At 53.0% G+C, this 14,623-nt stretch overlaps 6 protein-coding genes across 6 annotated transcripts; 2 read left to right on the top strand and 4 right to left on the bottom strand.

Annotated features, from left to right (window-relative positions):
• Positions 1–174: 174 nt before the first annotated feature.
• On the bottom strand, positions 175–2,065 carry CKM354_000602500 (uncharacterized protein; the record flags this gene model as incomplete). Its single annotated transcript, XM_044801320.1, has 2 exons — positions 175–857; positions 985–2,065. The coding sequence occupies 2 exons, from the start codon at positions 2,063–2,065 to the stop codon at positions 175–177; spliced, it is 1,764 nt and encodes a 587-aa protein (XP_044657255.1).
• A 360-nt stretch (positions 2,066–2,425) lies between these two features.
• Positions 2,426–3,551, bottom strand: CKM354_000602400 (uncharacterized protein; the record flags this gene model as incomplete). Its single annotated transcript, XM_044801319.1, has 2 exons — positions 2,426–3,028; positions 3,078–3,551. 2 exons carry the CDS (start codon positions 3,549–3,551, stop codon positions 2,426–2,428), a joined length of 1,077 nt encoding a protein of 358 aa, XP_044657254.1.
• A 290-nt stretch (positions 3,552–3,841) lies between these two features.
• On the top strand, positions 3,842–4,756 carry CKM354_000602300 (uncharacterized protein; the record flags this gene model as incomplete). The annotated part of the gene is made up of 1 exon (XM_044801318.1): positions 3,842–4,756. The coding sequence occupies one exon, from the start codon at positions 3,842–3,844 to the stop codon at positions 4,754–4,756; it is 915 nt and encodes a 304-aa protein (XP_044657253.1).
• A 415-nt stretch (positions 4,757–5,171) lies between these two features.
• CKM354_000602200 (uncharacterized protein) lies at positions 5,172–8,487 on the bottom strand (the record flags this gene model as incomplete). The annotated part of the gene is made up of 3 exons (XM_044801317.1): positions 5,172–5,887; positions 5,942–8,274; positions 8,324–8,487. The coding sequence occupies 3 exons, from the start codon at positions 8,485–8,487 to the stop codon at positions 5,172–5,174; spliced, it is 3,213 nt and encodes a 1,070-aa protein (XP_044657252.1).
• A 75-nt stretch (positions 8,488–8,562) lies between these two features.
• On the bottom strand, positions 8,563–10,002 carry CKM354_000602100 (uncharacterized protein; the record flags this gene model as incomplete). Its single annotated transcript, XM_044801316.1, has 1 exon — positions 8,563–10,002. One exon carries the CDS (start codon positions 10,000–10,002, stop codon positions 8,563–8,565), a length of 1,440 nt encoding a protein of 479 aa, XP_044657251.1.
• A 501-nt stretch (positions 10,003–10,503) lies between these two features.
• CKM354_000602000 (uncharacterized protein) lies at positions 10,504–12,216 on the top strand (the record flags this gene model as incomplete). The annotated part of the gene is made up of 3 exons (XM_044801315.1): positions 10,504–10,558; positions 10,710–11,572; positions 11,626–12,216. The coding sequence occupies 3 exons, from the start codon at positions 10,504–10,506 to the stop codon at positions 12,214–12,216; spliced, it is 1,509 nt and encodes a 502-aa protein (XP_044657250.1).
• Between the last annotated feature and the right edge of the window lie 2,407 nt (positions 12,217–14,623).

The following is a 14,623-nucleotide window of genomic DNA, read 5'->3' as shown; positions in this document are numbered from 1 at the left end:
AGGGAGTGGAGAGAGCGGGAGGTATAGGAAATCAATTATTTGTCTAGTACACTTTTATTCATTCTTCGTGTTCATGAGCATGCAGGAAGGTGAAGACTTTGGATGTGTCTATTCCTTGAACCATAAAATGTGGTAGTTCTGACATCGTAGTGAATGGCACGATCCAGCCTCTCTTCACTGGTATGAGGGCCAGATACCTCCCGGACAATCGTGGAGAGAGCCCCCATTTGCGTGCAACTCATGCTTGAACATGGTGAACAGCACTCCATTTACCCAGTCCACGGCTTTTTTCTTTCCGAGAGATTTCAAGTTGATGTAAATCGTCGTTTTGCCACTTTCTCTGGTCTCACAGTGCACACCCTTGACATCTTTGGGCGCGCCTTGCACCATTCTCATGAGCACATCGCATTCGTCTTGGGGTTTGGGGAGATCGAGGACGTAGCGTTCACTCTTGTCGCTGTTGTCTGATGCGTATTCGCAGTGGATGTAGTTCAAGTTTGGATCAATTTCCCATGGATAAGCATAGCCGGAACCGATGTAGTCGTCTCTCTTGCGCTGTTGTTGCTCTTGCTCGTCTCTTTTTGCATGAAGCGGACAAGAGAATCCGTCTTTGACTTCCGGGTAGGTGAAATTCAAAAGTGTGTTGATGAATTTGGCGTTGGTTTGATTTTGCTCCATGTTGAAGGAGAGTTTTGTGACGTCGCAGTCGCCTTTGTCGCAGTGGAAGTCGCGGAAACCTCCGTCTTTGTAGCCTTTGAGCGTTTTGCAAGTGTCCTTTTTGTGTTTTACTCCGACTCTGATATTCCATTTGGTGTCTGCGCCGTTACCGATTATTTCGCAGCTTTGGGTGTTGTGTGCTTTTTGAGAAGAGATTGTCAGTGGAAGGTGAACGATGATGGTTTTTATTCTAGATCAAGACGAATCCATGAGGAGCGAGAAGAAATGCTATGTATCGACTTTAACACTTGCCTTGGGCAGCATCACATCCGCGTTTGATGTTCTTGATGCCTTTGTTGATCTTCTCGCTCTCGATATAGTTCTTGGGGATGTCGAATTTGACCTGTGGCCAGACTTTGGTTAGAGCCTCGGTGACCATCTTGGTCTCCTTCTCGTAGTGGTCGAGAACGAAGTGGATCTTCGTCAAGCCGCAGCCATCTTTCTTGCAGCTGAAATGATGAAAATCGGGTATTTCTTTCCGGAGCGCGTTCAGTTTCCCGCAGAGTTCGTCACTGTGTGGAACGCCGATCTTGATACGCCACCAATCTCTATTGCCGCGGCCTTCGACCTTGTTGATCTGGGTGTCTTTGGGGGTTGGCTTCTTACATTCGCGCTTGCGCTTGAAGAGGGCTGGGACATCTCGCTTCCAGTCTGTTGGGCACTCGAATTTGACTTCTGGCCACACGGAGCTGAGGTTGTCGTTGATCCACTTGGCGTTCTTGTTGTTGAGTTTCATGCTGAAGCCGATCTTCGTTAAGCCGCAGCCGTCTTTGCGACAGCGGAAATTGTCGATGCCAGAGTTGGTGCCTTGAAGTGCGTCGAGTTTGCCGCAGAGTTCTTTGGTGTGTGGCTCGCCAATCTTGATGTGCCAGTACGGAGTCAATCCCTGGTTATCAGGCTTGCAGGACGAGGTATGAGCTGGCATTGGGACTTTGCACTCGCGCTTGAAGATCTTTTCTTCGTAATCGAGGTCCCGTGGGCATGTGAACTTGACTTGTGGCCACACTTTGGCCAGGCTGTCATTTAGCCAGTCTACATTCTCGGGGCTGTACCCCATGCTGAAAGTGATTTTGGTTAAGCCGCAGCCGTCCTTTTTGCAGCGAAAGTGCTCTATTGCTGGCAGCTTCTTGCGTTGCAAAGCATCGAGTTTGCCACATAGCTCGTCACTGTGTGGAACTCCGATCTTGATGACCGTAGGATTTCCCCAAGCCTTCGGTCTGATGCTACAGGTAGAGGTGTCCACCGGTGTTGGGACCTTGCATTCCCGACGGTGGATAGACGCGGCAGAACCGAGTTGGAATGAGCTTGCGCCAAGCAGGAGCGTGGTGAAGATTGAATTGAGGTGCATGCTGGGCTGCTGGTGTGTTGTGTGTTTGTGGGTGTGTGCGTGAGAGGTTGGGTTGTCTTTGCTGGTTCCGCTTGCAGAATGGTAAAGACCTTGTTGATGATATGGAGAAGCGAAGGTCTCTGGGATCGGAAGCCAGTCTTCCTGATATAGACTCGTCGCCCCTAGTGACTGCCTACTCGAGGTGATTGAACGTGACTATGTCATTCATTGTCCCAAACACTCCGCGTTACTGGTCGAGGACAAGGGAAGACGAGTGACAAAGGCACGAGACAAAGACGCGAGACATTGACCATTGATGGAGCACAAAGAGTGAAGGCCACACCGGCAGACAAAGACAGGATACTGAACAAGAGCATCGTGCTATTCCCTCTTCGCAGTCTTGGCATTTGCCAATCCCATCGCTTGGTCGATGCCACTCAAGATTCGTAAGATCCTCTGAAGGCCAGCGGGAAGGACAAAGATCCACTCCACCCAGCGTGTGTAGAATGGCAAGCTGATCTCTCCGCTTTCACCGGCATCGATCTTCTGTACGATTTCCTTGGCCAATTCAACGGGTTCCACAACAGGGCCGAGGAAATGCGAGGGTGTATCGAGGTCCGCGAAGAGCCGCGTAGCTAGCTGTCCAGGTGTGACCAGTATCATTCGAATGTCCTCCGCGCCCTCAGGTGCGTCTGACCAGGTCAGCTCGCCTCGCAGGGAATTGTGCATGGCAATGAGTCCAGCTTTCGAAGCAGCGTAGTCAGACAAATGGCTACCGCCCAGCTTGCCAAGAACTGATGCCACAGTAACGATGGTGCCGCCGACTTCAGAGTCGAGCATGCCTGGCAAGAAAGTGCGGATTGTGTTGAAGTGCGAGATGAGGTTGACGTTCATTGTGCGTTGCACGTCTCCGGTCGTCAGTTCCCATGTTCTCTTCCTACTCACGATGCCGGCGTTGTTGATCAAAATGGTAGGCGCTCCGAGCTTGCAAATGGTTAGCACAAAGCGATAGATCTGCAGGGCTCACACTCACTTCTTGCTTGATGGCCTCGCCAACCTTGGCAACTGCATCCGCATCGCCTATGTCGCATTTGTAGAAGTGTACGTCTCCGAGATCCTCAATGTCCTTGTCCGGCTCCGCAATGTCGAGTATGGCCACACTTGCTCCCCTCATGCCATACGTCTGGGCGATGATCTTGCCAAGACCGTTTGCACCTCCAGTGATGACGACCACTTCCTGATCCCAGTCGACTGTTCTTGGTATACCGTATGCGACGCGCTTGTTGATGACTGATAGCATCCAGAATAGTGTGACGAGTGCTGCGTAAGCACATGCCGAAATGAATTCAACACTTTCGTAAGGAGCCTGGAGCGACCGAAGACATAGCGGGGTGAGCCACGCGACGAATGGGTGGAAGATGCTGTTGCTCAACACGCGCGCGAAGAGATCGATTGTGATGTTGTGACGCCATTTTCGACTCGTTCCGCTCGTCACATGGTTGGACATTGTGTGAGGTGTTGTGTCGACTCGTTGCACTTGCGTTGAAGCAGGAGTGAAGTTGTGAACGCATGAAATAGAGTTCACAAGCGCTCGGCAAAACTTCGGCCGAATGGCCGTTGACTACCCATCAGCACCTTCTCGTTGAACTACTCACTGCTACACCTCATACAAAATCGACTTGAAACTCGACATGAAGTTGTCTTCGTCCCGCTAACAACATCTTTCTTCATCGCTGGAATGTGCGAGAGCTCGGCGCATCTCACGAATCAAAAGTCGTTCATTCACTGGTCGAAGCCATGTCTGCCATCCAACCGCCCACAAACAAGCAGCAGCCTTTCAAAGGTTACCTGTGCCCGCACTCCGGGGACACGAGTGAGCTGTGCCATTTCCAGAGCATCACAGCTTCACCAATGCACTCGCATCACTCGGCGGAAGAATTGCGGCTGCAAGATTACTGCAGCGCGAGACGTCCCATCTTCGCCCGTGACCGGTCGAAAATAGGTGAAGCACTAAAGCTAACCAAAGAAGACTCATCCTCTGGAAGCGGTAAATATCGTGGTCCTGTCATCCTATTCGTTGTTGGCACGGAGAGCGTGGAGACCTTCGCGATTCACAAGCAACTCATCGCTGCAAAGTCCGAGTTCGTGCGCCTTGCATTGCAGGGCGGTTGGCGCGAGGCCAAGGATGGCGTAATCTCTCTGCCAGACGATGATCCAAAGACCTTTGAAATTTATCAAGCTTGGCTTTACGACCGAAAGATCTACACAGATCTCTGGGTTGACGGCATCCACGATAAGGAGTCTCGTCGGTTGATGGTTGCATGGGTTCTCGGCGACAAGCTCCAAGACACGGACTTCAAAGATGCACTTATGGATGCCTTGGTGGGTAGAATACGTGATACGCAGGCCTTCGCAAGCCTTCGCTTGGCGACCAGTTTCATCTACTCCAAAACACCTGATGGATCCGCACCTCGACGACTGTTGACCGACATCTACACCTATCATGGTGCGTCTTGGTGGGTGGACGAGGTGATGAGCAGCGGACTGCAAGAAACCTACGCTGTGGACTTTCTGAAAGATCTCAGTAAGAGGCAGCTCACTCAGCGCGGACCGTCCAGCCTGAACTCGGCGGCATACATGGCGTTTAAGCCGGGTTGCGCATACCACGATCACAAGCCGGGCAAATGTTTCAGGGTAATTCTTCTCAGTTGAACGTTCGTTCCACGATGTCCTTTACATGTCTGCTGACTACTTCAGGACTCGTGACAAGGTCTACTCAATGCGGAAACCCAGCTGCGGTACGCTTGAGACGACGAACAACCTGAGCAGCAATCCCGTGCAAAGCGACGACAGCATACCGCAAGAAGCTTCTCCACGCCCAACAAAACCAATCATGCATGATTACGCAACATTAAACAAAAAGCAAACGCTGCAAAAGTGTCTGGTTGACAATGCTCTCTGTCCGAGCCTGGTCAATAACACCGGTGCATTAGCGGACAGGAGGCAGTGCAGACCTTTCAGTATTAGTGGACCAATGAGTAGGCAAAGGTCAAGAGTAGTTTTTCAGCACCAATGAAGTTGCCAGAAGTGTGGTGAGTTGAACATCAGTCCAAGCAAGTGCGATGGCTTACTGACGGGCGCGCAATCCGAGAGCAGCAGCTCGCGAGGCGACATTGCTTCTTGGCACCTTAGTGCCATTGTGCTCAACAGCCAGTTCGGTAGCCGCCTTCTTGTTGGACTTCTTGTGTGCAAACGAAGCAGGGGCCGGCGGGGTAGTTGTAGTGGTGTTGTCCTTTACGGCCATCTCATCGCTGCCAGCCTTGACGATGGTTCTCTTCTGGGCGCGTGCTGAAATGTTGGAAGCGGCTCTCTTGCGCGGGTTCGGGGTCTTCACCGGAGCCGGTATGGCAGCGAGTGTGGCAGCCGGTGTGGGAGTCGGTACGGGAGCAAGACTGGCTGACTCCTCTGTTGGCGGGTATGGGAGGGCAGTATGTTCCGTAGTCGTGAAATCCTCATACTCATCGTCCGTCTCATGTTCGGCATCATGATCGCTTTCGTCTTCGTCCTCATCATCCATCTCCCCTGCCATAATCCGCGTGGTACCTTTGAGACGACTCGGCTCAGCTTCGCCAAGGGCAATGGCGTTGTGGAGCTTATCCCGGCTCTCCTGGTCCATGAAGACAAAGCCATCTTTGACTGTTGCGTAGTTGAGATCGCTCTGCCCGACTTTACAACTTGGATGTTCGTCCCATTCGTGACCTGCGCCGAGTGGACAGTTTTTCTTGGTGTCAGCACCGTTGTGGTGATGACTGCGGACATCTTGAGGATGGGCAAAGCCCTTGCCTGGAAATTTGTTAGCATTGGCGATTCGAGACAGTGTTCAGCTGGGTTACTGACCGCATGGACCATGGATGTATGGTCTCGTGGTGCGACTCATGAGAGCTCGACGGGTCGGGTACACTGGACCCACATGATCGACTTCAGTGGAGTAAAGATGACCGATCTGGTGCTTCGGCTTGCCAAAGGACTTCGTGGTGCCCGCAGGCTTCGATTTCTTCTTTGGAGAAGCTTTACCACCACGAGCACGCGGCTTGCGACCTTCTTGCGGTGGAGCAGGAGTTCTGCCGTCGGAAAGCTTGGCAGATCTGGCGTAGACAGAAGACTTTGGACTGCCAGGTGGTGTGGCACGGACGAAAGCGGCCGTGCTTGGCTCCGCTTCTGGTGCATCATCGGCCTCCTCATGCGCCATATCAGAGTCTTCAGAAGCCTTGAAAGCATTGAGAGGACGCTTCTTGCGCTTGACTGGTGGTGTTACGTCTAGCGAGTCAAGCTTGCTTTCAGTAGGCACGGCGTCGGACACAGCAGCTTCCCCAAGCTCGCGGTCCAGCCTCGCGTTCAGCGAAGCCAGCGCTGCTTCATCCCAGCTGGGAAGAAGACACTCCACGAACTCCGGCAACAATTCTGGCATATCAGCACGGTGGAGTAGCTTGTAAGTGTTACTGTAGAAATCCTGCTCGTCGAGAATACCAGTCTTGTACAGGTCTGCGTCTTTCAAGAATTGTTCCAAGGTGGCAGAGTCTTGAACATCGAGACGAGCTTGAAGAGAATTGAGGAAGTCCGAAACATGCTCCGCCGGGGTTTCATTGTCCTCATCACTCTCGTTGGACTGTCGTTCATCATGATCATGCTGCTCGATGTTCTCCAAGTCCAGGAAGTCCGCATAGGCGAAGACCGGCGTATGATCAGAGGATACAGGTTCTGGCGAGTTGGTGCGCTGCACGTCCTCGATGGTCGTATCTTTGTCGTCTCCTACGTCCTGAGGCGAGGCCTCGAAGCTGGCAATGGAAGGATCGGCGATGGATGTTCCATCTGCAGGAGTCGCAACCTCCTCCGCATTGGACTCCGGAGCCGGTGATGCCTTCTGAAGAACGGGCGCTTCGGTGGGCATACTCGCAAGGATCTCTGATGCCTCTGCTTCGGTCATGGCAAATGGTCTCGACTTGTGCGTGCATTTCTTATGCCGTGCCCTACAGTCCGCACAGCGCTGAAAAGCTGGTGTCGCTGCACCCTTTTTCTTCTTCTTCTTAGTCTTTGACTTCGATTTCTTCTTGCTCTGCTCTGGGCTCTTTGGTGGAACATACGCATCTTCCTCAGACTTCTTTGAGTCGGCCTCTGCGTCGGAACCATCTCCATCCCCTACCGAGTGTATGTCCTTGTCATCTGCATATTGTGACACTTGCGACAGAGATGAGCGAGGAACTGTTCTTGCTTTACTAGGCGGTGGCATGGCATCTGATGAGCGGTGCGCAGCAGGCTCGCTCTCACTGGCTACTCTGCCCGCTGTATGAGCTGTGAGCATCCTCGGATCAACATCGGCATTGTCGAACAGGAACGAGCTCGGTGGTGTCAGGTAAGGTACAGACAGATGTGGAGGCTGGACGGGGAGATAGACTCCGTCGCTGCCAACGTGCAAGGCGCGACCGTCATTTGGCCAGTGAAGTTGGCGATAGTCAGGGTACGCCATAGATTGAGTCTCGGCGGGATACGGGATGCCGTACTGGCTACGGGATGCGGAACGCTCGCCACGCCAGTTGTATGGCACGGGCTCGTAGTTGTGAAGGTATTGTTGCTGGAATTGCTCATGTCCGATCTGCGGGCCAGCAGGCTGTTGCCTCTGTCCGTAAGTGAAGTGCTGCGGAGCGGGATAGTATCCAGCAGCCTCGAACTGAGAGGCATGACTGACTGCTCGAGCACGCTGATTGTTGAGAGAGCTGGCGGCAAAGGCGCCATTGGCGAGCGGGTTGGCGACGAAACCGTAACGCGCTGAGGCCGATCCCATATTTCTTTGCAGATTGGGATGACCGTATGGGAGGACTTCGTGCCGGGCCTCACCATGTCCCTGCCAGTCATAGCTCGCCGGGCTGCGTGAAGGGTAGGGTGGCAATTCTTGATGCGGCTGAACAGGGGGCGCTGGCAAGGCCGGTTCGTTCCCCAGGAAGGTGCCATTACGCATGCCTTGTGGCAGGCCGTGTTGATGGTACAGATTGGGAGTGGCCGCGTATGGGTAGTGCTGGCCTTGAGGAGTCACACCGCGCTGGTCCAGGAACGGCTGCGCGCCTGGCAGAATGCGCGGTGTCGAGTCCACCATGTTGACAGTGCGGTGCGGGCGCACTGAATAGAGGCGATCTGGCAGTTCGTCCACTGTGTGACCGCCGACGACATTACCGTCGCTGAAAGGTGATTAGCGCGTCTTCATTTCAATGAACGTACGAGACGTACCGGTCGTAGTCGAGAACCATCGGCGCCATGTTCGGTAGTTTTGTTGTTGATGTGCCAAAACAGCGCCGGGACGCGAGAAACTTCCAGTGCGAAGAACGAAACGACCGCGGCGACGCGGCAGTGGGAGCTCGCACGCGCTTCAGCAACAAACATGCACTTTTCATGCAGCTTGGCGTTGACCGTTTGATACGCGAGCGGGAGGCTGCTGGGGGGTTCTGTTGACTTCACTTCTTGTCTCACTACGGTGACCTGATCATGCGCCCATCGAGGAATGGTGCCCTGCCTTGGCCGTGATCGTGTAGATAGACTGCTTCACTCACACTGGTCCTTGTGCGCCAGCTGGGATCTGCCGCTTTGAACAGTAAAAGATCGGCTTTATCTCCTGGTTTGAGAGCAAGACTTGCTTCCTCCACGTCACGTCTACCAAAGCCTATTGCCGCTCTTGCTCTTGTACTGACACATTCGTACAGAATCTCAGTATCTCGCGTCGTGCCTGCTTGGTAGATGCCAACGCCTTGACAAGCTAAACCCAATGGATCGCAGGTCCCCTGAGGCGTGAAAGCATTGCCGATATTGTTGACACCGATACAAGCATTGAGATCATATTCCTTAATCAGCCGAGGGACGTCGAGTGTTCCGCGAATTTCCGGGTGCTTGCCAGTACGCATCATGAACAGGTCGCTGGATGGCAGCCCTACAAAAGAGATAGGAAGTTGTGCATCTTTGATCGTCTGTGCAAGCTTCTTCCATTGAGCCTCACTGAAGAGGGTCAGGCGAGTGCAATGCCCAAGCACTATGGTGGCATTGCTCGTCCGGTCTTTCCAACTCTTTTCCTTCAAACTCTGAACCACAAACCATACAAGAGGCTCGACATCCTGGTCCAGATTGTAATCAAGATGAAAGTCAAGGTGGGCGTTATGCTCAATACTCAAGTCTATCATCCATTCCACGTTGCGCTGCATTTTCTCCCTGTCATTCTCGACATAAGGTGTGCTCCCGATCACAGTGACGCCAGGACTTGCGGCTGCTTGTCGCATTAGATCGCGAATAACGGCTCCTTCTTCATCCCCCGCCGATGGAGAGAATAGAGGCAGCTGCGCAAATGCACATATCTGTATATTACAGACGGCATCTTCGGCAGCTCGCTGCTGCAGCTGAATGCCGGCGTCTAAGCATTTGAGATGTACACCGGCGTCTACTTCAACGAATGCTCGCATGTGGGTGACGCCAGCAGCTACACTCTCGTCTACAAGCCGTTGGCCTCGCTCCAGAAGATCATCATTCTCGAATTGAGCCTTTGCTTTGCCAGTAAGGTCCATGGCTTCTTGGAAGTCTCCTTTCTCGACTTGAAGATGTGTGTACTTTGGGTGAGATAATAGGTATGCCTTGTCAATGTGTATGTGTGGGTGACAGAGGGAAGGAGCCAGCAGTGCGCCTTTGCCATCAACAGTGTTCGCCTGTGGAGTGTCATCTTCGTGGGCTACGACATTGCGAATGCATCCGTCAGAGAGGTGGATATCCCATCGAGTATCCCTTTCTGTTTCCGGCAGAGAGACGTTGCTCAGGACGTCGATGTGAGTCGCTTGCTCGCCAGTCTTCTTTTCGGTGCTCCCGAACTGAATCCTGGCCATCTCAGAATCGATGTCGATGCCATGCTGGCGTAGAAACTCGCCAGCCATGTTGCCTCGATTGTGCTGCAGTCACTACCTGTAATTAAATAAGTTGAGGCTGATGAGGAAGATGGAACAGATAGACCGGGTCAGGAATTAAATGTGGATATCTCTACTCATCATCGACCACTGCTCGCAGCTTGCTTCTTGCTTCTTGCAGCACTAGTCGATGCATCAGTACGGCATCGATTGAGTGACACAAGAGACGTGAATGAGGACCGTCTACCACGATAGATCCTGCCGCCCTCGTTGCGGACTGGATGAAGTGAGGATGGAGGAAAGAGACGCGTGAGAATGGAGGTGGTCGACGTGCCCCTCCGCTCGGACCCAGTCCTGTGGTGTCTCGCCTCCCCCAGCAAGTCACGTCTCCTGCTGCATTGCATTCATCTCCCACGCGTCAAGCTCGCCGACACTCGACACTTTTCCATCATCACCGTCGCTCGTCCATCGACATCAGGGTTCCGTGATCATCGAGGCTGAAAGCCAGCTCGCCTTGGCAGATCGGCGAAAATGCAGGCCAACTACCGGTATAATCGCAGTCCGCAGCAGGCGAGACGAGGGCCTGGTAAGCAAACTCTACACTTTCCCGCCCTCGCGCATCTGTCTACCGCAGTCCGCTCGTGCTACGCGCGAAAGAGAGGCGATCATGGAACAGTCGCGCGCGCATCGTCGCAAGATTAGCTTTGCTGACCTCGAGCGCACCTGGCGCAATGCAGGTCCAATGGTCGCACCACCACAAGCACATCCGCAGCAGCAGCAGATGACCCAGGCGCAACTACAGCAGCAACATCTCGAAGCGCTCCGTCGCCAGGACCTTGCGCGACGGCAGGCGAGGAAACCAACCGACCGCGAAATACCCGACGAAGTCAGCGAGGCCGTGGTAGGAGATGGCGTGGAGCGCTACAAGAAGCTGCGCGATGCTGAGAAGAGGCTGGACGCGATCATGATGCGCAAGCGACTAGACATCAGCGACAACCTGCAGAGACGATGGACGCGCCGGGAAGGCACGATACGCATCTGGATCTCCAATACAGCCGAGGGACAGCCGTGGCAGGTGATGGAGGAGGGCAACGCGAACGAAGATGGCATGTTCGAGCTGGGGGAGAATCAAGCAACCTTCAAGTTGAAGATCGAGGGCCGACTGAAGGAAGACCCGGACGAGGACGAGGCAGACAAGCCACCCGCAGGACACCGACCCAGGCTGAGCACTTTCTTCAAAGCCATCACTATCGACTTCGATCGCAATCCGAATTTGAATCCGGATGGATACAGCCAGATTGAATGGCGGAAGAAGCAAATGACTCCCGGCCAGCCGCTTGATCCTACCGATCGTGAGAACAATTTCGACCAGATAGAGTTCACGCGTAAAGCCGACGAGAACATCAATATCACCATCAATTTGACGCGCGATGAGAAGAGTGAGCGCTACAAGCTGAGTCCCGAGCTCGCTGAGATCTTGGACACGGATGAAGAAGATCGCGCTGGTGCTGTGCAAGGCATATGGGAATACTGCCGTGCGATGGGACTGCAAGAGGACGATGACAAGAGGAAGATTATCTGCGATGCGGCGCTGCAAAAGGTACGACTCTGATCACAAAATTGTTGTGCACACAATCTGCTAACATAAAACAGATCTTTAAGCAAGAGACAGTGTACTTCCCGTACGTGCCGGATCTTCTGTTGCACCACATGCAACCACTTCCGCCGATCCAGCTCAAGTACACTATCCGAGTAGACAAGCCATATATTACTGGCACCAAGGACCCCAACTCACCTTCTGCCTTCCTCCAGGACGAGGACAGCGAGCCTAAACCCAATCTGAAACCATGCCAGCCGACAGTCTACGACATCCGTGTGCCACTGCCGAACCCACTGGGACATCAACTTACGCGATTCCACACTTCAAAGACGCATTTGAACGATTTGCAGAGTATCGTCAAGATTGACGATGATCTCGCATTGCTCGTGCAGAAGATCCATCAGACCAATGCCAAGCGCAAGTTCTACAACAACCTGGCTAAGGACCCAACGTCCTTCGTCAAGCGATGGATTAGCAGTCAGCAGCGCGACCTGGAGGTAATCCTGGCCGAAGCCACTCGCGGCGGAGGCGAAGACGCAACCAACGAAGAGTTCCGCCGCGGTGGCAGAGACGGTGTCTGGGGCTCTGAACTGGCACGCGAGAGCGTCGGTCTGTGGCTCGCTCGCAACCAAAAGGCATCGTAGAGTGATGCTGCAGGTTTTTCTAACACAACATCTGTACCTGTTACGACTTCAGCCCAACATGCGACGAACTTAGCGGCCGCTCCACCAATGCAGGGCATGCATATCCCGAGCGCGCCTGCAGGATTGGCAACACAGAGTTTGGCAACACAGAGTCCGGCAACATTGAATCATCCTCTATCAACGGGAACCTTGGCAAACGCGGATAGGTTCCGTCACTACATACCAGCAGAGGCACGGCCTCAGCCCTCTCCCTCGCCATCATACCACCTTCCAGCGTCGTATCAGAGAGCGGCTGGAGTGCCTGCGTGGGGCGCCTCTTCAGCTGGCGCGTCGACTTATCCCTCCACCCCACGCATGCCACTGCCGGGCTACCTCGAGTACAATGGCACACCGAATCAATTCCAGACTCCAGCACTACCCAGATCGAACACGGCACCCATGACATTGAATTCCATGACTCCAACGTAGAATCAGGAGGTCTCAAGAGAGGATTCTTCAATGGCATGGCAGCAGAATGTTCTGCAAGAGGATTCTTCGATGACACAGCAGCAAAGTCTTCCAAAACAGAATTCTCCAACTACACAACAGCAGGATCAACTGCGCCGCTGCTCCAGATGCGGAAAGTCCAAGCCGCACTCCGAATTTTATATCAAAAAAGCCCGCGGGGACATGTATAAGCTGTGCAAAGCCTGTTGTTATCCACTTCGAACGAAGGAGACGCGTAGGGGAAACGCTGGAGGCGGCGATGAACGAAGAGGAATAAATTGCTAGATTGTGAGACATTGCAATGGGTTGGCAGCTTTCTTTTTAAAGATGAATACAGGCAGACGCCTTGTACGATTGAGTACGAAACGTGTCTCGGATTGTCCCGTGCAGCTTCGAAAATCAAAGTTCCCGCGCGCATATTTGAGTGCTCTTGGGGAAGATTTGAACAACGGTATTTGCCATATTCTTGGTATCACATTAATCTCATCCGCAACGCCTCTTTGCCCGCAATGCACGCCCACCCAGCACGACTCAACGAATATCACAACAATCTTATCCCGTGTCCAAATCTTCTCCCGTCCTCTCTTCCTTCAACATCCCTCGCCCACCCACAATCGCCTCCTCGGTCTATCTTCCTACGCAGCCCCTCCATGTGCAGCCATATACTGCGCAAACGCCGTCGGACTCCTCGTCTGCATGAAAACCGTCCCCGGACCGGAGAATTTACAAACCAGACCTTCACCAGCGCTCATATTACTGATGATTCCTCCACTCGCGACACGTTCCATGACGTAGCTGCAATTCCACGCGACGAGGTGGCCGTTGTCGATGATGTATTTTTCGCCTTCGCGGAGCTGTGAATTGCAACAGTGTCAGTTGACATATCAAGTGTTGATGGGGAGAAAGAGGAATTGAGAAGGGAAGGGAAATACTCACATCTTTCCGTATAATAGCTCCCATACTCTCAATCCAACAAATTCCCGTCCCGCCCATTTTATACACAAAAAGTCCTTCTCCCGAAAAGAACGCTTTGCTTAAAGCTTGTGAGACGTAATCTTTAGTAACACCCTGCGTACAAGCCAAAAACGCATCTTTCCCCAACATCCACGTCTCCCCATTCCCCGTCAATCTAATATTCGTTATATGAGCCCCTACAGAGGGATGTCAGGTACAAGGGCAGGCCCCTGGGCACCACGGCAACAGCAATGGCAGGCAGGAAGCAGGCAAGCAAGCTCCACTTTCCCCCTACACAGGAGAAAGAGGACACCCAAGGGGAAACAAGCACCCCCCAAGAAGACATGGACATTGACCCAATTGAGCTCCTCTCCCAGGTGTCCCATGAATAACCAAACCCTGACAATCTACCAACACAATGTCAACAGGTCAAACACTACCCAGACTCTGCTCCTTAACAGCCAAGCAGCAGAAGAGGCAACAGTAATAGCACTGCAGGAACCATGGCTAAACACTATAAATGGCAAGACCAAGACGAAGAAAGGATACTTTGCAGTCCTCCCACCCCAACAGAATCCAAGGGTTGCACTACTGGTATCAGACAAGATCAGGACGGACAGCTGGACACCACTCTTCCACAACACAGGTGACTTGGTAACCATTCAAATCCAAACACCCGCAGGAACTGTCTCTATCCACAATTGCTACAACCCCTCAGGGCCAACAAGCCACAGGCAAGAAGGGACTATCCCTGCACTCCAAGAAGCCCTCTCAAAAGCCCCAAAAGACACAACTACTAGCCATGTAGTAGTAGGAGACTTCAACCTCCACCACCCAAAATGGGGGGGAAACACAACCCAGACCCAGCACTATATGGCAGACAAACTCATTGCAACAGCTGCAGAGGCCCACCTGCAGCTGGCCCTAGAACCAGGGACAATTACATGGGAAAGACATATGGCCAGCT

Source organism: Cercospora kikuchii (genome assembly GCF_019650295.1).
Source record: "Cercospora kikuchii DNA, contig_00003, whole genome shotgun sequence".
In the NCBI taxonomy this organism is placed as follows: Eukaryota; Fungi; Ascomycota; class Dothideomycetes; order Mycosphaerellales; family Mycosphaerellaceae; genus Cercospora; species Cercospora kikuchii.
This window is presented reverse-complemented; position numbering and strand designations above follow the sequence as displayed.